Source organism: Leptodactylus fuscus, chromosome 5 (assembly GCF_031893055.1).
Source record: "Leptodactylus fuscus isolate aLepFus1 chromosome 5, aLepFus1.hap2, whole genome shotgun sequence".
In the NCBI taxonomy this organism is placed as follows: Eukaryota; Metazoa; Chordata; class Amphibia; order Anura; family Leptodactylidae; genus Leptodactylus; species Leptodactylus fuscus.
This window is the reverse complement of record NC_134269.1, coordinates 59,675,353-59,697,781: the sequence shown is the minus strand read 5'-3', so window position 1 is coordinate 59,697,781 and position 22,429 is coordinate 59,675,353. Positions and strand designations below refer to the sequence as shown.

General features: G+C 41.6%; 1 protein-coding gene across 1 annotated transcript in view; it reads left to right on the top strand.

Annotated features, from left to right (window-relative positions):
* Positions 1-2,064: 2,064 nt before the first annotated feature.
* SLCO3A1 (solute carrier organic anion transporter family member 3A1) overlaps positions 2,065-22,429 on the top strand; it is a 260,725-nt gene continuing 240,360 nt past the window's right edge. The window contains exon 1 of the mRNA XM_075273273.1: positions 2,065-2,548. Within this exon, the coding sequence (XP_075129374.1) occupies positions 2,378-2,548 (171 nt within the window). The 5' untranslated portion in view covers positions 2,065-2,377. The remainder of the gene's footprint in view (positions 2,549-22,429) is intronic.

Sequence of the window (22,429 nt, the reverse complement as noted above, 5' to 3'; positions counted from 1 at the left end):
CTTCAATGGGACTGCACGGAGTGAAAGAAGCAGCCCATTCATTTCTATGGGGAGCGCTCGTATCCCCGCTCCCATAAAAATGAATGGAGCTGCTTTAGACGCCGCTTATTCTGAACGTGTTTTACGTTCAGAATAAGCTAGCGTTTACTCAGTGTGAATTCACCCTTATGTAGAGTAGCTATCATTTGCCTGTTAGAGATGGTTAGAGTGTATAGGGATTTATAGGATAAATATCATAGGACTGTCTATGTGTGACCATTTATAATGTATACCTTTTCAATTTGTTCACAATGGCTAGTTGTTTTTTCTTTAAAAGTGGTGTTCTGAAATCTAATTTTAACCCCTGCAGAGGTGCAGGCTCACCCGTCTGTGGGATCCAGCGGAGAGTCTTTGTTGACATTCTGCCCACACATCATTGATAAAACCAATAAGAACAGAACTTGGAATTGATACAACCAATAAGAACAGAACTTGGAAGGAGACCCTCCACTGGATTATTGGCCAGAAGGACATGTGAATATGTTATTGAGTTAATTATTTTAAGTCTCTGCAGGGGATAGAGGTCAGAACACCCATGTAATAGTTTGAACCCCCTTGTACTAACTTTTTGTTATCCATAACGTTTTGTTCCAACTCTAGCTTGGCTTTTACTATATTGTATCTCATTCAGGTTGCTGTCTGCTCACTAAGTGGAACTGGCATCAGGCAACTCCCATTCTGGGAATAGGTATAGGTCCAGCAGGTGCAATAAATGTCTATAAGATATTTAGGGCATATCCAGATCCCACACCTATCTCCAAAACATGGTACAGCATATATATCACTTTTATAGGAGTGACAGAAACAACTGGTCAGCTAACTCTTATAGGAATGAAAAGAGAGAACCCACCTCTCTATTTCCTCTCTGTCTGTTTGCTAGGGCCAGCAGCCCCAGGCAGCCACTGATCACAAGAACTGGAGGGTTTAGCACTTTAGTATGAATAGAGCAGCAGATTGGAAATGCTCTCCGCCACTGCATTAATTTTAATGGGAACCCCAGAGATAGCAGAAGTATAATGTTTGGCTATCTCCACTGATTCCCATTGAAATGAATGCAGCGTTGGTCGCGGGCATTTCTCACCAGTCACTCCATTCAAACTGGGGTGTTGAAGCAATCGGCAAATAACTCCCTATCCTTTGGACTGGAGTTCAATTCTTGTTACTGAAATACCCCTTTGAGGCCTGGTTCACATATGCGTTTGGTATTCCGATTGGGAACCCCTCAAACAGAATACCAAACACACTGAAAGCGGTTAGCAAAGAAACCACATGCCCCCATAGATTATAATGGGGTCCTTGTGTTTTCCGCGTGTTGTCCACACGAATCATGCGGAGAGAAAAATGCTGCAAGAAGAACTTTTCTCTCTGCATGATTCATGCAGACGCTGAGCGGAAACCACACGGACCCCATTATGGTCGATGGGGTCCATGTGGTTTCTTAGCTAACCGCTTTTTAATGCATTTGGTATTCCATTGGGGGTGTCCACAGGCGCACTCCCTGAACAGTATACCGAACGCAGATGTGAACCAGGCCTAAGACATGGTGTATTTTATAGAAAAGATGGTATTACTGGTGAAATACGTCATTCTGGCTTCCCATAATTCCCTATTGGTTGTACTGGATAAAATATCATTCATTTATCTATGCCGAGCTTTAACCTTTTTCACTTTCTCTCTTTGCACAGACACAAAGATAATGAAACAGAGTATTTTATGTTATTATTTATTCATTTGCCTTGTTTTATGAATGCAGTGAAATGAATAATACATAGATGAATACATTTAGATAAAGTCGAAACTTGTTCAATGCATTGTCTCTTCTTATTTACTATCATAACAATAACTTGTTTGTATACAAAACAGTAAGAGTAGTTTGTAGCATATTCTCTGGGAATTATAACATCTCAAGGGGAAGATGCTACTTGTTTAACATTGGAAAGCATGACATCCACTAGAGGTCAGCAGCGAGTGCTGTCAGTTAATAATAGGAGCAGGCAAGTGTGGCCTGCAGCCATTTGCCTAGGACTAGAGTGTGTGTGTTATGTGGAAGCTGAGGACTAGCTCTCCCCCTATCCCAGCCTGCTGCCGGTTCCTTCACTTGCTTGCTTTGCTTCTTAGCAGAGGAAAGCTGCAGAAAAAGCAGGCACTGGGGTTGGTTCTTTCTAAGCTCTTGTGATTGCAAAGAAGGAGGAGGAGGAGTGTGGAGGAGCAGCAACAGCAGCAGCAGCAGCAGCTTCAGACCATTAAAACCAAGGAGACACCAGAGGCTTGTGCCAGGCTGCTGCTTATCCTAAGACATTCAAGCAAAAGAGAAGAGGTCATCATCACAGCAGGGATAATGCAGGCTAAAAAGAGCAGGAGCTCCAGTGGAAGGACTGCTGATGTGCAGGGAGATGAGGCTCAGAGGAAAAAGAAGAAAAAGAAGGCATCTTGCTTCTTAAATATCAAGATCTTCCTAGTGTCTGAGTGTGCCCTGATGCTGGCACAGGGCACTGTAGGAGCTTACCTGGTGAGTAGCAGCGCATGTACAGTACCTGATGCATACAAGCCAGGTCAAGTCAGTGCATTATGTGATCACTGTGCACACTTAATACTCTGTCTTCAGGTTTCTAAGTGCTGCATAAGGACAGGGTGACTTGGGTCAAGCAACTATTACTCTGTCTAATACAGAGACGCATAAGGATGGGTTGGCTGCCAGCATCCACTGCAATAGGAAAGGGGAGTTACTTGCAATTTATGTGGAAGTATCTGCAGATGGCTATGCAGTGAAGGGAACCCAGGAATACATTCATATCCCTTATTGGCTGTCCAACTGCTTGTCAAACCTGCTAGGTGGAGAAGAGGGAGCACTACAGGGCACAGGATGAGTGTAATGTAATATTCATAGTATGCTGGTATTATGCAATGTACTGGATGTATGTGTATAGGCAGATACATAGTTGGAATGCATATGTGTTACTGTATGCTTGTGTTTCCTGCTTTTAGTGATGAGATCACCAGTGTAATCCTTTATCCTATACCAAGTCTCTAGCTTTACACTTTTTCTAACTAGTCAGCACATACAGGGCTCCATGAAGTTGTATGCTGCATACAAGTTGTACTTCTCGTGAGCAGATGAAACACTGGCCCAGCAGCGGCTGCTCTGCTGAGGTGTGAAGATTGTCAGCTCCCCAGTACTGGTGCCAGTAAAGTACACATACATGGTGCAAGGAATTTGCAGACATGGGTCATATCCCCCTTACTGCATTGTGCATTATAGTGCAATAACTAGAGGGTTAATAGGAATGCTACTGTCAAAGAATGAAGGATGCTGTATTTTCCTGGGCTAGATGCCCCTGACACCCAAATGCTTTTTATTGTGACTGATGGCCCCCTGAAGTATCTGTCTGTCTACTTACCAGTCTAAATCTTCATATCATTGGTTACTATCTGCTGGAAATCTTTGACAATATTGTTCTAGTTTCTAGTCTTCATCACTGCAGTCAGAGTTTAATTTCCCATATAGGTCAATACTGAAATGTGAAGGTTACAAATATTCAATGGCTGGAATTAAGATATGGGTGAAGTAGAAATGTAGCAAAGTTTAACTTGACACCACTCAGCTGTATAGATCTTATTGATGGATTTTATGAAACTTTTACTGTATCAAAATAAGGTAAGAGTAGACATTTGTTATCAATATAAAGCTAAGGCTACATGTCAGTCAAGCAAAAGTATCAAACAGTCTGTGTCTGTGATAAGTCGCCTGCAGATATCAGATATCTGCCAAGTAAGCCTGTCAGGAGAGCGACACAGCAGAAACATCTATGACTTATGCTTGCTGCATCTTTATGGGACACTCATGCTAGGACAATCTGCAAGAATATTTGTCATGAGACTGATAGAACCAGTAGTGCTGCACCTGGTAGAACCTACAAGACTGAACAGTAGCCAGAAAAAGTGAAAAGCTTCAATTATATTAATAATATAAAATGGATGGATTTATATCATTTGATGAATGTTGCTCATGGCCGAACACTTTGACCTCTGTATAAAATCCAGTACTGGAAGAAGAATGCTGCTATGTTTTCATTTGGATTTTGCACTTATAAACTATGTCCAGAATTTCGTATAGGAACGGCAAGTGATTTTATGAGGAATTGTATAAATTGTTATATTAATCATTTTATTAGATATTGCAGTTATTCCACATTAATGCCACATTCCATGCTTAGATAAAAAGATGCTGTCACTTCCAAATTATCCTTAGCAGTGACTCTATGTTGGCCAGCCTTTGCCCATACATATTCTTATTGCATTTTTCTTTTTTACTGTACCTTTTAATGCCTCTCTATTTGAACTACAAAAAAAATGCGTTAAAGGGAATACGTGTAAGGGCTCCGTTTATGATCTGCAAAGTTTTGCCAAGTGAGAAGAATTGCTTACTGTAGCTAAATGGCCAGTTTAGTAATTGCACAATAAATCTTCTGCCTCATTGTGAAGTTTGTTAAAGGAGTCAGATTTTTTGTAGGAATGAGACATGGTAAATTATCTGCAGTATATCTTCTTATTGATGAGAGGTAGCCTGTATTTCACGTATGTGCTTTATAAATAAGCCCAAGAATTGGGTTAAGATATCTTAATTTAAGTAATAGCAAATCTTTATGTTAAGGCAGGGGTCACACTACCGCTGAATCCCGTTATGAGGGTGTTTGTTTAAAAAAAAAAAAAAAGGACACCTTTCACAACAGACATTAACGGACTCTAACTGATGCTAAATGTTAATGTGTCCGTTTTTTTTTTAAACAGATCAATTTAGTAGACCAGTTGGACCGGTTAAAAAAACGGACACATTAGTATTAGTTAGTGTCCATTTTCTTATACTGTCCATTTTATTTTGGTTTTTTTTGCTGCTTATGGTAGGGTTCACACTACCATTGGTGTCCACACAGAAGGTGTCCAATGGTAGTGGCTATAAATTACCGTATTTTTCGGACTATAAGACGCACTGGACTATAAGAGGAGCCCCTGCCGCTGCTGGCTTCATGCAGGGCAGAGGAGCGCAGCGATGTCTCAGGCCCCGGCACCTGTAATGGCGTCTATCACTTGCCGGCTTCCGCCTCTCTATTACAGCGGATGCCAGGCGCCACCTTCAGACTATAAGACGCACCCTTCTTTTCCCCCAAAGTGCGTCTTATAGTCCGAAAAATACGGTACTCTTCTTTACATGTCCATTGCCCATAGTCCTCAATGTTAAAAAAATAACGGACACTTGCTGTCTGTTTTTTTCAAACTGACAGAAAAGTCCTGCATGTAGGATTTTTTTTGTCCGCTTGAACAAAACGGACATGGGTGTAAACGGACACTAACGAACACAAGATAAAATCCCATTGAAATGAATGGAAATTTCAGACAGGTCAGCTACTGTCCATTGATAAAATCTTGCAATAGACACGGACGCTGCTGATGGAATCCAATGGTAGTTTGAACACCCCCTAGAGTTTCAGTATTTAGAATAGCTTATGACTTTTTACACATTCACAAGACTTTTTGACCACAATAATCTGTTAATAGGGTTGTATGGGATCATAGAAGTAAATGTAGACAGCAGAGGAGGGGTTGAAATATACTTGTACTCATACTTACCTGCATCCTACCCTCTGTTCCTGCACTGGGCCACCATCACCTCCACAGCTCAGCATCCAGTTTGGTGGCAGGTTGTCGTGTGTACTGAAAGCGGTATTGGCTGCAGCGGTCCTTTGACATTACGTCACTACCGGAGCCATTCTCTCTATATATATAACACTGGAGGGGAGTGCAGGAATGGAGGGAGGATGCAGATAGAATAGTGGCTCCGTGGGTAGCAATGCAGCCTTGCAACACTGGAGTCCTGGGTTCAAGTTCATCCAAGGACAATATCTGCAAGGAGTTTGTATATTCTTCCCGTGTATTCTCTCCAAAGACATGCTGATAGGAAATGTAGCTTTTGAGTCCTATATGGGATAGTGGCTGACAATGTCTGTAAACACTGCGGAATATGATGGTGTTTTACTAGTAAGATGAATAAATAATAATGCTTCTTTATTTTGTAACCCTCCCCTGCCTGTAGCATTTATTGTCCTGGACAGCCCCTCTAAACTTGCAATAAAAAGCAAGCAACCTAAAAAAAAAAAAAATAGACTCAGGTATCTTCTAATTTAGTCCAGGAATACAACAAAGCGTAAACAATATGGGCACGATTCCACAAATTTGCCAGGGGCTGACAATTGTAGCATAGTAGATGGTTTTTAAACAAATCCCATCCACAAGCTTCTTAAAATAACTGCAGCCCAAATGGCTTTCGCATCAAGTTTTACTTGCAAAATTTAAGCTTTAATGCAAAAGTTTAATGTTTCTGATTTAAAGGGGCTCTATCATTTGGAAATCGTCATTTTAGATAGTGATATGCCTGAATAGCCTTTAAAAAGGCTATTCAAGTGCTGCTACCTATACAAGGGGTATATTTTAGAAAAAGGTGCACCATCAGTGATCTCTTAGGGGTGGGGGGAACTTGCAGAGGGATCTAAGAAGGGGGTACACCTGCAGGGGTATTTCAAGGCGGCAGGGGGTACCAGAAGGAAAAACTGAAGAATGAGGAGACATGACAGCATAAAAATGGTTCCGCAATGCCCCATCTCTGACCTCACAAAGGCACCTTCAGTGCTTCAGGGTCCCTTCCTGGTGCACCTCTTTCTCTAATCTCCATGTAGGTACCTCTCCATCACTTTAGCACCCCCTGCTGGTGCACCTCTTCCTCAGAATTTCCCTGCTAGTGATCCTACTCTCTTGCCCAAGGGCCCACATAACCCTGGAACCGGCCCTGATGACTGTATCTCTCTGTATCGGCATATACTGGAGCTTTCTGTACACTATACATAGGAAGAATATATCTCCAGCTGAAGAGTCAAACTCTATATGCACAGAGTCATAGACTAACTTATTTACGCCTGACTGTAAAGTTACTTTATGGCAGCCACTTGGCACCTTCAATATTCCGTGGCACAGTGACCCAGGATAAAAAGCGTTTAACAAGAGTGTTTGAAAAGTAAACTTTGCAATATAGATTGAGAAATTCAGGGTGAGATGTATGTGAGTCCAGATGTAGCAGAGCTACGGTATATTTTGTGTAACTCATTTCTACATGATCTAAATGTAGAACTGGAATAATAGAACATATGGTCGCACCCTTTCGTGAATGCAGTGGCTTTGCATAGGTTATGATATATTCTCGTATGCATTCTCTATGGTCAGGATAGGCTCAAACCTCATGAAATATTTCAGATACAGTCCTATGAAAAAGTTTGGGCACCCCTATTAATCTTAATCATTTTTAGTTCTAAATATTTTGGTATTTGCAACAGCCATTTCAGTTTGATATATCTAATAACTGATGGACACAGTAATATTTCAGGATTGAAATGAGGTTTATTGTACTAACAGAAAATGTGCAATATGCATTAAACCAAAATTTGACCGGTGCAAAAGTATGGGCACCTCAACAGAAAAGTGACATTAATATTTAGTAGATCCTCCTTTTGCAAAGATAACAGCCTCTAGTCGCTTCCTGTAGCTTTTAATCAGTTCCTGGATCCTGGATAAAGGTATTTTGGACAAACAATTCAAGTTCAGTTAAGTTAGATGGTCGCCGAGCATGGACAGCCCGCTTCAAATCATCCCACAGATGTTCAATGATATTCAGGTCTGGGGACTGGGATGGCCATTCCAGAACATTGTAATTGTTCCTCTGCATGAATGCCTGAGTTGATTTGGAGCAGTGTTTTGGATCATTGTCTTGCTGAAATATCCATCCCCGGCGTAACTTCAACTTCGTCACTGATTCTTGAACATTATTCTCAAGAATCTGCTGATACTGAGTGGAATCCATGCGACTCTCAACTTTAACAAGATTCCCGATGCCGGCATTGGCCACACAGCCCCAAAGCATGATGGAACCTCCACCAAATTTTACAGTGGGTAGCAAGTGTTTTTCTTGGAATGCTGTTTCTTTTTGGACGCCATGCATAACGCCTTTTTTTATAACCAAACAACTCAATCTTTGTTTCCAAAATGAAGTTGGCTTCTCCAAATGTGCTTTTGCATACCTCAGGCAACTCTATTTGTGGCGTGCTTGCAGAAACGGCTTCTTTCTCATCACTCTCCCATACAGCTTCTCCTTGTGCAAAGTGCGCTGTATTGCTGACTGATGCACAGTGACACCATCTGCAGCAAGATGATGCTGCAGCTCTTTGGAGGTGGTCTGTAGATGGTCCTTGACTGTTCTCACCATTCTTCTTCTCTGCCTTTCTGATATTTTTCTTGGCCTGCCACTTCTGGGCTTAACAAGAACTGTCCCTGTGGTCTTCCATTTCCTTACTATGTTCCTCACAGTGGAAACTGACAGGTTAAATCTCTGAGACAACGTTTTGTATCCTTCCCCTGAACAACTATGTTGAACAATCTTTGTTTTCAGATCATTTGAGAGCGGGCTGTCCATGTTCGGCGACCATCAAACTTAACTGAACTTGAATTGTTTTGTAGAAAGAAATGGTCCAAAATACCTTTATCCAGGATCCAGGAACTGATTAAAAGCTACAGGAAGCAACTAGAGGCTGTTATCTTTGCAAAAGGAGGATGTACTAAATATTAATGTCACTTTTCTGTTGAGGTGCCCATATTTTTGCACCGGTCAAATTTTGGTTTAATGCATATTGCGCATTTTCTGTTAGTACAATAAACCTCATTTCAATCCTGAAATATTACTGTGTCCATCAGTTATTAGATATATCAAACTGAAATGGCTGTTGCAAACACCAAAATATTTAGAACTAAAAATGATTAAGATTAATAGGGGTGCCCAAACTTTTTCATAGGACTGTATCTATATTACACAGTCAACAGGTGACATGTATATAAGCTTTTGGAGATGCTCATCACATGTATATTTTTACCATGCATTACTTTACTTAAGACTTCTTTACATCAAGCCGCAGAACCCTATTTAGAGTGAGCTGGGTCCAGCCATATTGTAATATATAGGTAGGCACTACCTGCTGTATATTCTATTTTAAGAAAGCTTTCGCTGTATTTTGAATTGCATAAGTAACTATACAAATTGTCATAAAGCTATCACGTGATAGTTATATACAGCTCTAAATATATAAATGATTCATAGGCACATGTAAATATTTAATGTGCAAGCTCTTTCCTATAGATATTTGTATATACACTGTGTGTGTGTATATATCTGTAGGCTATCAGATTTCTCCAAGTTTGTCATACCATTCATATCTAACATATCACATGACTGTTCTAACAGAAGACAGGACCAGATGGGAAAAGTACATTTTCCCTTATGTAAAGGGCAAAGCCACCACTTATATCATTGTCAAATTCTCAGAAAGCCTCTTTGTATTCGGGTTTGGCGAGAGGCGGAAAGTTTTCTAAAAGACAAATATAGGTTTAGGGTTATTTGTTCTGAGCACACCAGCGTCACTACCCCTTGTTGCATGTTCACTCCCCCTGCATTTTCACCTCTACGTAGCATCCAAAACTGTTCTGTTTGGGAATTAAATCCCTAGCATGTAAAGTCGGCACTGCCATGAGCTGACTACGCATGCTCCATTGGCCATTTTGCGGTGGTCTCTTGTATAGTCTTTATGGCTTACTGAGCTACTGAGCATGCTCAAACCGGATGTGGCAGAGCTGATTGCGCATGCTCAGGATTTCAATCCCAAACAGAACAGTGTTGGAGGCGATGCAGGGGGGAGTGGACATGCAACAAGGGCCGGTGAGCTGTCATGGCGCTGGTGTGCTTGGAGCACAGGCAGAACACCCCCTGTGCTCCCTGAACATAACTCGCATATGAAAGTAAACAATTTTTCACAGAAACGGCAGAGAACACAAGAGGAAGAAAGGTATGAGTAGAATAGACTATATAAAGGCTATTCCAACATGACATTACTTAAAAACATGCTTTTCAAATTATAGAATACCTTTAAATGATCTAGTTTGGGCCCAGTTCACACTAGCAGTAAACTGACTTCTCATGTTATTATTAAATGAAATTGAAGAATTGCAGTTTTTTCATCAGTTTTGCGTTCTGTGCTGTTACTAATGTGCTAAAAGAGTGAAGACTTTGTGGTCCTCCAGTGCTGGTGAGAACATGTCCTGTTATGTGTGGACTTTTTAGGCCCCGTTTTTACAGATGGATCTGCACATTGATGTAATTTAGAATGAGAAACTTTTTCTGATAAAATATTCTATTGCAAAGTATCTAACATAACTGAAAATACATTAGATGTTGTGTACATAGGTCAGAGACGGGAATGAGCCTAGGGGAAGCTTGTCTAGTGGTGCATTGGTCACCAGAAGATCATCCACTGGTCCCATGTTGTTTTGGGTCTAAGTTCTTGACTTTTATAGGATGTAGCATATATGATATATTTTGTATTCTCTATTTCTAGGTTATAGCTATATTTCTGGTGGATTCTAGATATCACCATCTGAATGAAGCTACTCCATGTAAACAATAATGCAAACAGAGGATTATAAAGGGGGGATCACCTGGGTATAAAGGAGATTAGACAGCATGATAGATCATAAATATAATAGACCACCAATAAACGGGAACTAAGGTCCCAAAGACCCCTGTGAATGTAGTGGTAGTGCACATACGGTATGTAAATATACTCTTGGAATGTAACTTCTCTCTCATAGATATTCCTGTGGGACAGACATTAATAATTCCCTCAGTTGCTGCTTGTTAGTAGTGTTGAGACAATGACAATTCATATTCTGTTGCTAAGGAGCAACTGAAGAGCTAAAGTGCCCGCACGGAATAGTGCTGAGAATCCGAAAATACTGCGTATCTCTAGTGCTAGAGATCTACTGGAATCTTTAGTTTGTCACCTTAAAATGATTGGAGAGAATGCTAAGTATTGGTATCAGCTGTCACAGAGAAAGCTGAACGTAAAATAATATGTAAAATCACCAATTAGTTTCAGAGCAGGAAAGTTAAAGAAGTGATGTTGCAGATACAGCAGAGTTTAACTTGACACTGCAGCAAGATATGTTATCACAGAACAAAGAAAAGCCAATGAAAAGGTTCATTTTAAAGGGGGTCCCTGGGATTAGATATTGATGACCTACTATATTTTTTATTTGCTTGATAGTGATCCAATTCTTGAGACCCCCACAGATCAGCTGTTCAAAACACAGGTGCTCAGGTGAGTGCCGCCTCTACTTTACAAGCCAATTGTATAGCATTCATTCATAGCATTCAAGTGAATGGGGGTGAGCTGCAATACCAAGCACAGCCCCAATGTATGGCACTGTGCTTGGTATTCAGTGAAGAGGGTTCAGGGCTCACCCCAACACTGTGGGCTCTTCAAATAGCTGATCAGTATGGGTCTTGGATGTCTAATCTCATATAAGTGTTATATCCAGGATTGCAATTCAAGAAAAATTAAACTTAGTTACATGTGAAAATTGATATGGGCAGCATTGACATTTTTTGCTAGAGCTTTTAGTCATAAGGCCTAACGTCCCATATTACTTGGTTATAAGAAATTACTGTACACTGTGAAGATATCTGCGGTCGTGATGTCCGTCACGCCTTCCGCCGTTAAATAGGAAACAGCATTGGCATTAGTCACATGCAAGATGCCACGAAGTGCAGAGTTGTCCGACTTTGAGAAAGGGGTAATTGTCGGGTACCACAGAAATGGCTGATCCTTAGGGGACATAGCAAGCGAACTGAATTACCCAAATTCGACAGTGGCCTATGTGATGACGAAGTGGAAAGTGAACGGTGATTGTCGGAATGTGCCCCGAGTCGGCAGACCTCCGAAACTGGGAGACAGAGACTGACGAGTGCTGGCCAGAGAAACCGCACCCAACCGATGGCTCACATATACCAGGAGTTTCACCAGACATCCGGGAGTATTGTACCAATCAATACCATCCGTAAGGAAGCATCTGCTGGGTTCTACCAACAATTGGATATGAATAAATGTTGTTTTTCTATTCTACCACAGGGGTCCAAATACTTATTGGTAGACAGGGTAGAAAGAGACAAACTACTCTAGTATAGACTATTGGTATATTTGCTCTATACTGATAGTAAATTAGGTTCTATTGTAATTGGAATAATGAATTCTGTTTTTTCAAGAGCCACGATGCATGTATTAGGATTTGTTTGATCCATTCATTCCATTGGATTCATTTGTTTCTTATTGATCAGTTAGGATAATGGACAGTAATATTTTTTCTGAATACTTTACTGCAGCATGCACTATTATGACCACCGAAGAGCAAATAAAGCCTGATGGTAAGGAACAAAGCCTAAGTCTAAGTCTCTGTTCACATCTGCCTTGGGGTTTCCTTTATAAGTATAATGGAAACCATGACTTAACGCTGGAGCCGTCCTAACATTGACAGCAGCAGGACAACCAGTGACACTGAGAAGACTCTGTCGACTTAAATTGAGACTGTCAGCAGGAAAATTAGTATCATATCAATGACAGTACCTTGTAGACAGCCTTTCTTATTCTGCATTTCAGCTCCATTTTCATTAAATTTAGGATTTTAATCTTATGTAAATTAGCTGAAAAGGGCATTAAGGCTAAGGCCTGACAGGCTGTAATCGCAGTGCTAAAGCGCTGCAGAGAGAACCGCTGCGTGATCGCATTACAGTTCTTTCCGCAGTGCTTTTAAGAGAAAGTTCACAGAGTTTCCCTCTGCGGACTTTCTCTTCCCATTATATCTACGGGAAAGCCGCCGGCGTTTCCGTAGATATAATTGACATGCTGTGCTTTGCAAAGCCGCAATGGCTTTGCAAATCGCAGCATGTCTGCACTGCGTTTTTTTCCGCAAAGTGGGCATGGGTTTTGCATGAATCCCATCCCCCTTGCTTGCACTGTAAAACGCCGTGATTTTTCCCGCAGCGTCTCCGCTGCAGGCAAATTGCGGCGTTTACGTCCCGTGGGGCCTAAGGGAGTTTCTTCCCCTGCTGGGGCTTCTCGCTCTGATCTAGATAACTGCCTCTAACTCAGGGGTAGGGAACCTTCGGCTCTCCAGCTGCTGTGAAACTACAACTCCCAACATGCTCCATTCACTTCCATGGGAGTTCCAAGAACAGAAGAGCAAGTATGCATGCTGGGAATTGTAGTTTTGCAACAGCTGGAGAGCCATACGTTCCCTACCCCTGCTCTAACTGTTGTTCAGCTCCACTCCCAGTTATTTGAGTGACATCTCCCATTGTGTCACTCTTTATCTGCAGTTATCTAAAGTGGATAGCAAATCCCTCTAAAACACCTCTAAAGCCCTTTTCAGCTACAATAAAATGCTTATTTTTATGAAAATGGAGCTGCAATGCTGAATATGGAAGGCATCTTTGGAAATATCTACCTATACTGTAGACACACTACATGCCATTTTACTGTTGGGTGCCACCATTTTGCCGGCGATCTCCAGCGTCCCATTGCTATGACAGCCAGGAGCCTTGTGATTTCTGTTGATTTGCCAAAAATATAGTGCAGCATTCTTTGTTTTGTGTCAATTTTTTATTTTTTTTTTGTCAAAATTGTATTACCACTGCAGAAGTACCGTATGTTGTTAATAATAAAATGTATAAAGTTCAGTTTTGTAGATGTATGTACCAAATTGTACCTTCAAGAAATAAGGGTCCAGACTGTGCAAGCTCTGAAGTAAACAGATTGCATCATGTTCCATCAGATGCTGTGGTACTGAGATAGTGAATCCTCAGCATAAACAGCTATACTTCTCTTATAGGATCAAATGTGTGAAAACTGTGATCAAGGCCTTAAGAAATGTTCCTTAGGCTAAAGCTCAAAAACTTTTTTGATGCAACTTTTGCTGTATTTTTGTTAGCCAGACCCAGATGTGATTCCCTTCTGGTCAATCCACTTCTAGATTTGGCTAAAAAAAACTGCAGCATATACTGCACCATGGGGCTTTAACCTTAAACTTTTTTTAATGTAAAATTACACTACATAAAAATTGGGGCAATTTGGGGGAAAATTAGTTTTGGTTGGTATTCCTGGCTTGGCCTTGCTCTCATGGTGCCGTTTTAAAATGGAGTTTAAATCTAAAAATAATAGCTTCATCTTTATATCTTCTCATTTATGCGGGGTATTCCTGTTTTACAGTTTATGGCATATCCACAGTATGTTATAAATATCTGATACAGTAGATGCAGTTCCCATTCACTTCTATGGGAGTCACAGAAACATTACAGCTAGTGTTTCTGTAATTGTCTAGTCTCTGCATTATGTCTTTAATAGGTTTCTCCCATATCAAATATTGTTTATTTTGCTTACTTATATAGCGCCAACATATTCCACAAAGCTTTGTAGATATTGTCAACATCGTCCCTAAATTCCTTATTAGTATATCTTTGAAGTGTGGGAGGAAACTGGAGTACCCAGAGAAAACCCACACAAATACGGGAAGAACATACAAACTCCATGCTTGGCTGGACTTGAAACTAAGACACCGTCGCTGCAAGGCAAGATTGCTAACCACTGAGCCACCGTAACGCCATGATAACTTAGGGGATATTGAAGGCATACCCTTAGGATCGGCCATCAGCAACATCCAGCATTCCCATTGACTAGGTATTCAGAACATACTGTATTTTACAGAGTTAGAAGCAGACACCTCTATACACTGTGTACTGGCTGTGCCAGGCTATTACAGCTCAGCTCCTATTCAGATGCTTCCAGGTCTGTACAATGTGCAGCTATCAGCTGATCGGTGGGGGTGCCTGGTGTCAAAACTTCCACCCATTTGTTAGTGATACGCTATCAATATCTGATCTTGGAGAACCTATTTAAGAATCTACTTTTATCCATCAAAAGATGTATCAAAAATTTTCATTATGTGAAATAGGCATTTCCTCCTTAAAGGGACTGGATTTTTTAGCAGGCAAATAGTGCAGCAGGAGCTGTATTGACATCCTCCAGAATAGCCTGTGAATATCGGGTGCACTTGGGTCCCGGATATTTGCTACCTGCTGGAAAAATATTTTGTATTTAATTTATCCGTTGCCACATTTGATGAAAACAAAGCATTATATAACTGGGTAGGATGGAAGGTAATTTCATTTTATGTTTATATTTGGCAAATATTCCACGATTTGTTTTGCTTGTCCTCACAAATAATCTATAAGCAATCATCCTGGAGTGCAGTGATAAATTATTGCAGTACATGCGGATGGTTTTTTGCTGGCGCTGTAATGATCACAGATCTGAGCACATCACAGATCTCCTGTTCTCTCTCAGATTTCCTTTAAAGGAGTATGCAGCAAGGCTACATGCAGAACAGATCCCTGCTATTAGCATGCTGAGCAGGAACAGATCACGTGCTGGGTGCTGACAGCTATAAGCCTTATGGGGCTCTCTGATCTTACAGACAGGAACTCTCTCACTTGTATAATACAAGTAGCACAAGCCATCAGTACATAGATCATATGTAGTAGGTCACTACTATGTCTGATATAGCATATCTGCATCATCTGCATGAAAAGCATAACTTTAGTATAGAGAAAATTTAGTGTATGGCACACATGGCAGAATTGTTACAGAAATTTCTATAATTGTCCCAGTCATCTGAATAGGACTTGCATAAATCCATGTGCTTGCTACAAAAATAACCCCATTCAGATGACTGGCATAGAATATAACTGCCAGAGAATATTATACAACTGCCATGTGTGAATGTACACTAGACTGTAGATATAACTAGCAACTTCTAATATTATTTTTATCAAAAATGTCTCCTTTGCTATTAATCTGCTATGATAGGTTGCCTTAGGGTGTATTCATATGCAACAGATTCGCAGAAAAATTTCATTGCTGATGTTTTCACCCATGACTAGTACCTGCACATTTGTTTAGTGCCTGCACTCAGGTCTATCTACTTCCTGTTTCTGCAAATTACTGCAGAGTTCGTACTGTATACCTGCCAGGACAATGCGCTGTGAGGATGATGTCACAAAGGCAAAGGCCTCATGGGAGGATACGCAGCGCTAAAACGCTGTGGGAAAAACCGTGGCATGAACGTTTCACAGTTCTTCCTGCAGCACTTTGAACAGAAAGTTCACAGAGTTTTCCTCCGCGGACTTTCTGCTACCGTTATATCTACAGAAAAGCCGCTGGCGTTTCCGTAGATATAACTGACATGCTGCGATTTCCAAAACCGCGCCGGTTTTGGAAATCACAGCGTATCCGCTTTGTGGTTTTAAATGCATAGTGGGCATGGGATTCGCATGAATCCCATCAACTTTGCCTGGATTGCATAATGCCGAAAATCGTGGCGTTTCTGGCTGTGGAGCCCCAGCCTAAGGCCGGATTCACACTGGGTTTTTTTGACTGGAATTTGATGCAGAGGCTAGCTCAGATTCCGGTCCAAAAAATGGCTAGCCGCAACTGTTTGCCGGTGCAGTGCATCGGCATCCAGCCGCGACATTCCGCTCCGGATTAGGCCCGAATGAATGGGCCTAGTTGGGTGGGAGGTGTCTGTTCCCGGCCTAAAGTTCTTTGTAAATCTGAATAAACCTCGAGTGATAATAGTGGAAAAGGAAGTGGGGCCATGGTGGCCAACTGTGAGAGAGGGGGCAGTTATAGGGGTAAGTGAGCAATGTGTGAGAGGAGTGAGGTATAGGGTGTAGACTATGTGAAAAATAGAGGAGACATTTTGATAAATGCTACGGTAATAGAAGAGGGATACAATTTTGATGAATCTGAGGTCACATGGTAGCTCCAAATAGTATCTACAAGCAGCAAGGAGAAACTTCCTGTTTACACAATAACCATGCTAGAAAAAAGAGGTCACACTGTGATCATGTGATTTTATTGAAGAAGCTGAAAGCAAAATATAGATATACACTGTGAGCAGATAACAATTACTACTGAGAGTTCCTTTAAGTCCATTCGTGTAGGGAACAATTCACAGAATGAGTTGGTTTTACTACTATTTATGTAGCTCTCTAGTATAAGTAAATACAATTTTTGGTGTTTATTGTCCGGCACTTTTTGACACAATATACATTAAAATAGACAAGTTGTCTGCTGCTTTTATATATTCCCAATTAAAACAGTTTTCCAATGCAGGATATTTATATAAGAGGGCATTACCAGAATAAAGGGTGCTTACCTACGTAACAGTAAGTAGGTAGCGCCAGGAGTTGGCAATGGAGCTCAAAATCACACTCCTTTTCTGCCCTCCTGACACTGCACAGGCTACATAGAATATCAAACACCAAAACTAACTGCATGGATAGCTTGGGAGTGGTGGGGCCTAGTGAAAAAATTACAATGCCACTGGAGTCTGTGGGTTCAACACCTGTTAGCCAATTTTAAGAACTGGTGTTGGTGGGGGTGTTGAAACGTTGTCTTTAAAGTTAATCTCTTTTATTATATCACATTGTACCCAGTGCCCAACTTTGAAGCAGCCATAGCGGGTGTAACCACATAGGTATAATGAGGAGAGCTGCTCTGGATAAAGCTTTGGTGAATCCTAAAATTCTGAGCAGCAGGAAGAAGGTGAATTGTGTCTAGTGTCTGCCTGGGAGTTACTACACAAGGCCGCTAATTCATTGATTAATTAAGCCTTCTGGAATTGTCGCTTTGTCACCATTTCATAACACAGATGGCGCCATTGTGGCTTGTTCCCTTATTCATGTTATTGGCAACAATTCAACAAATAGACTAGACTGCAAACTGTGGATGATCCAAGAAGGCTGACAGATTCATATGTTATTCTCCTGCTTCTATGGTAGAATATTCTTCCATTTGCTTACTGTATAAATGATAGCAAGACCTTTCAATATTTTAAAATCTCTCAAAATAGATTTGTTCCATACGTTTGACATATGCAATTTCCTGTTGCCATACTATGTCCATTTTGGAGGGGATGCAATCTCTTTTCCAGTGTATAAAACTAAATAACAATAACTATGATAGCTGCAATAGCTGAAATCTTCATTTAGTTTTTATTTTGACTAATAATGTTTGGTTTGGTGGAAAGTCATCTGGACTTCAAGGTAAACACCAAAAAGAGAGCATTCATTTTGAAATGTCAATTTTCAGAAATCACATTGAATAGCTATAATGTAGAGTTCGGGATTTGATAAACATGACTGATTTCTTCCAATAACAGCACCATGTCTGTCCAGTTGTGTGTAGCATGGCAGATCTACTGAAGTGCTCATCCCAGTTAAAGATTGTTATCCCTTTCAATAACCAATGTGGCTCAACACCATATGTCGCATTTGGAAATGGCTCTGTAGCTTAACAAAACTGGAGTTGTCTGACCTACAGTAAAGTGGCCATGCACATTAGAATTTAGACTGTTATCTCTTGTCTGAAGTGTACTGTGGTTGGTTGGTTGGTTGGTTGGTCGGTCGTATGTGCAACCAACTGTCACAAACACATGAACAACCATGAACCTTCCAATAAGCATTTGTCTACCCAGACACTTGGAAAATGAACAGATGAAAGTTGGGTAATGCTAATGAAGTGCTGGAAACAGCAAATGACAGATACTTTGTGGGTATGTTAGTAGTACAAATACAAACCTCCAATACAAAAATCTCCCACAGGTCTGCCAGTCTAGTCAATACACATCAGATCACGGCAGAAAAATTCAACATGACAGATTTACACTCACCGGCCACTTTATTAGGTACACCTGTCCAACTGCTCGTTAACACTTAATTTCTAATCAGCCAATCACATGGCGGCAACTCAGTGCATTTAGGCATGTAGACATGGTCAAGACAATCTCCTGCAGTTCAAACCGAGCATCAGTATGGGGAAAAAAGGTGATTTGAGTGCCTTTGAACGTGGCATGGTTGTTGGTGCCAGAAGGGCTGGTCTGAGTATTTCAGAAACTGCTGATCTACTGGGATTTTCACGCACAACCATCTCTAGGGTTTACAGAGAATGGTCCGAAAAAGAAAAAACATCCAGTGAGCGGCAGTTCTGTGGGCGGAAATGCGTTGTTGATGCCAGAGGTCAGAGGAGAATGGCCAGACTGGTTCGAGCTGATAGAAAGGCAACAGTGACTCAAATAGCCACCCTGGTAAGAGGGCTGCAGTAGGAGAACGTAGTAGTAGTGTGATCGTAGGGGCCCAACCCAGCTTGATCATCAAAAATGGAACGTCACACAATAGATTGTGCTTCAAAATCTTTCAGTGTTTTATTAAATGTTTCAAGTAGAGCTTTTAGGTGAAACGTTTTTCGGTACGTACAAGTACCTTCATCAGACTCTACATACAGAAAAAAAATACAAAAATACATTCATGTGAGGAGAAGTGCACATAATATACAACATATACAACTTATATACATTTCAAGGCCCAGTTGTGAAAAGGCAGGGAATACGACGGTAGATTTCCACATATTGATAGAGCTAATACAAATGTTCTAAAATTCGTATACTAGAGGCAGAACTAAATGACAGGTAGTGAGGTATACAGAATGAACCGTGATGAACAGAAATAAATATTTTGGAAATGGTATTGCAGTCTGGTTCTTTGATCCTGAGAACTGATATCAGATTAAGGTAAAATAAATGAAGCCTAGAGTAATAACAAGACATATAATAAGTACCTTGACAGAGGGGTAGAGTAATATGCACGATATTTCAACATATAGCCACTGGAGCCACTGGATTCTGTTGATAAACAGGATATCACATCAGTAATGTAAGATCATTATAATCATTGGTGGCAGAGGAAGGACTGTTGGTCATATATATCAGGAAAGAACCTTACACATAGTTGTGGACATGTACTGACAATACACTGATGGGTCTAATGTAGACAATATGCAGGCTATGCAGGCTATAATGTAGAAGATACACTGATGGGTTATGATGTAGAGGCTCGTTGCCTAGGTGACTTACCTCCGCTCGTTCGCCCGCAGGGTCCGCTGGAGTCAATACAATTGGTGGTCAGTAGCAGAGGACGCGGCACCAACAAAATCAGCTGTAGCGCTGTGGGAAAGGGCGCGTACAGCGAGTGCCGGAGGTCCGGTATAAAACGGCCGAGTGGCCAATAGGAGAGGAGCTGCGGCGCACGCTCAGTGTGAGCGAGCGACGTGGCCGTGCGTTGTGGAGGAACGCGCATGCCCAGTGCGTCGCAATGTTGAATTGCGACGGCCGGCACTGTGGCGCATGCGCGGAGAACGGAGCTCCGTGCTGAGAGTAAGACCGTGCTTATGTTCACAGGGTAAGGTGCAGTGTTGTGTTTTATAGCGACCCAAATAGCCACCCGTTACAACCAAGGTAGCCAGAAGAGCATCTCTGAACGCACAGTACGTCGAACTTTGAGGCAGATGGGCTTCAGCAGCAGAAGACCACACCGGGTGCCACTCCTTTCAGCTAAGAACAGGAAACTGAGGCTACAATTTGCACAAGCTCATCGAAATTGGACAATTGAAGATTGGAAAAACGTTGCCTGGTCTGATGAGTCTCGATTTCTGCTGCGACATTCGGATGGTAGGGTCAGAATTTGGCGTCAACAACATGAAAGTATGGATCCATCCTGCCTTGTATCAACGGTTCAGGCTGGTGGTGGTGGTGTCATGGTGTGGGGAATATTTTCTTGGCACTCTCTGGGCCCCTTGGTACCAATTGAGCATCGTTGCAACGCCAAAGCCTACCTGAGTATTGTTGCTGACCATGTCCATCCCTTTATGACCACAATGTACCCAACATCTGATGGCTACTTTCAGCAGGATAATGCGCCATGTCATAAAGCTGGAATCATCTCAGACTGGTTTCTTGAACATGACAATGAGTTCACTGTACTCCAATGGCCTCCACAGTCACCAGATCTCAATCCAATAGAGCATCTTTGGGATGTGGTGGAACGGGAGATTCGCATCATGGATGTGCAGCTGACAAATCTGCGGCAACTGTGTGATGCCATCATGTCAATATGGACCAAAATCTCTGAGGAATGCTTCCAGCACCTTGTTGAATCTATGCCACGAAGAATTGAGGCAGTTCTGAAGGCAAAAGGGGGTCCAACCCGTTACTAGCATGGTGTACCTAATAAAGTGGCCGGTGAGTGTAGATTCTGACTAACTTTAGTTGATAGTTTGCAGTACGGGACGGGCCATCGTAGGTTTATCTATGACCAACCAGCAGCAGACAGTCCAAAATCTAATTGAACATGTAATGTCTATGTAGCTACCATGATGTTTTTGGCTGCAAGTTCCGATCAACATAATGTCCAGCATATTATTTATTATTATTTATATTCATGAATGGGATTGATCCCTGGTTTCAATCTCTCAACCTTCCCCCTCCACAACTCCACAGCCCTGGACACAGTATACACATAGTAAAACATAGGGTTCACATATGTAACCTACTTTCCTAAGCTTCACATACTGTACTTGACCATTACATTACATCATAGGAGCACGTCTGTCCACAACATTGTAGACTGCTTCACTGAAAACCTATCACTTGAAATCATTGTTGGGGGGATATCGTCACTCCATAGGGAGAGAACCACCATTTACATGTGTGGCGTCTTATTAAGCCATGAGCGCTCCACTATGCAAAGGAACATGGGAAGAATATGCAAATCTGACTTCCATGATGTAATTAGGAAGCCAGTGCCTCAAGAATGCACACCAATAGAGGGCGCTCACTGAGAATGTGCAAATCTATCTTCCATGATGTAATTAGGAAGACAGAGTCTCAGGCAAGCAAACCAATAGAGAGCGCTCCCTTTAACATCATGCACACCTTCTCAGAGGCCTTTGTTTGCAATGATGTTGGGATTATATCAGGTACAGTCTCTCAGCCAAGGACAGCTGTTTCGATGTGTTGCATCTCATCAGCTTGGCGCAGAGAGGACTGACCTGGCAGAGGTGAGAGGCTTAGACAGGGTTGGGGGGATATCGTCACTCCATAGGGAGAGACCACCATATAGGTGTGTGGAGTCTTATTAAGCCATGAGCGCTCCACGGAGCAAAGGAACATGGGAAGAATATGCAAATCTGACTTCCATAGTGTAATTAGGAAGCCAGTGCCTAAAGAATGCACACCAATAGAGGGCGCTAGACTCTGTCTCCCAAGTCTGTCTCCCGGCATAGTGCATAGAGCCTGTAAATCCAGCTCACACATGTACTGAGTTTCACAGATGAATCAGGCATAAGAATAGATCACCTATAGCTGATTGGTGGGGATTTGACTCCTGGGAGCTGCTGATCAGTTGTGACGATGATGTCACATGACATCATATGATAATGGGGCTGAGCTGCAATACCAAACGGTGGAACGGTGTCAGGCCCCCACTGAACAGATACTGATATCCTAAAGGTAGGTCATC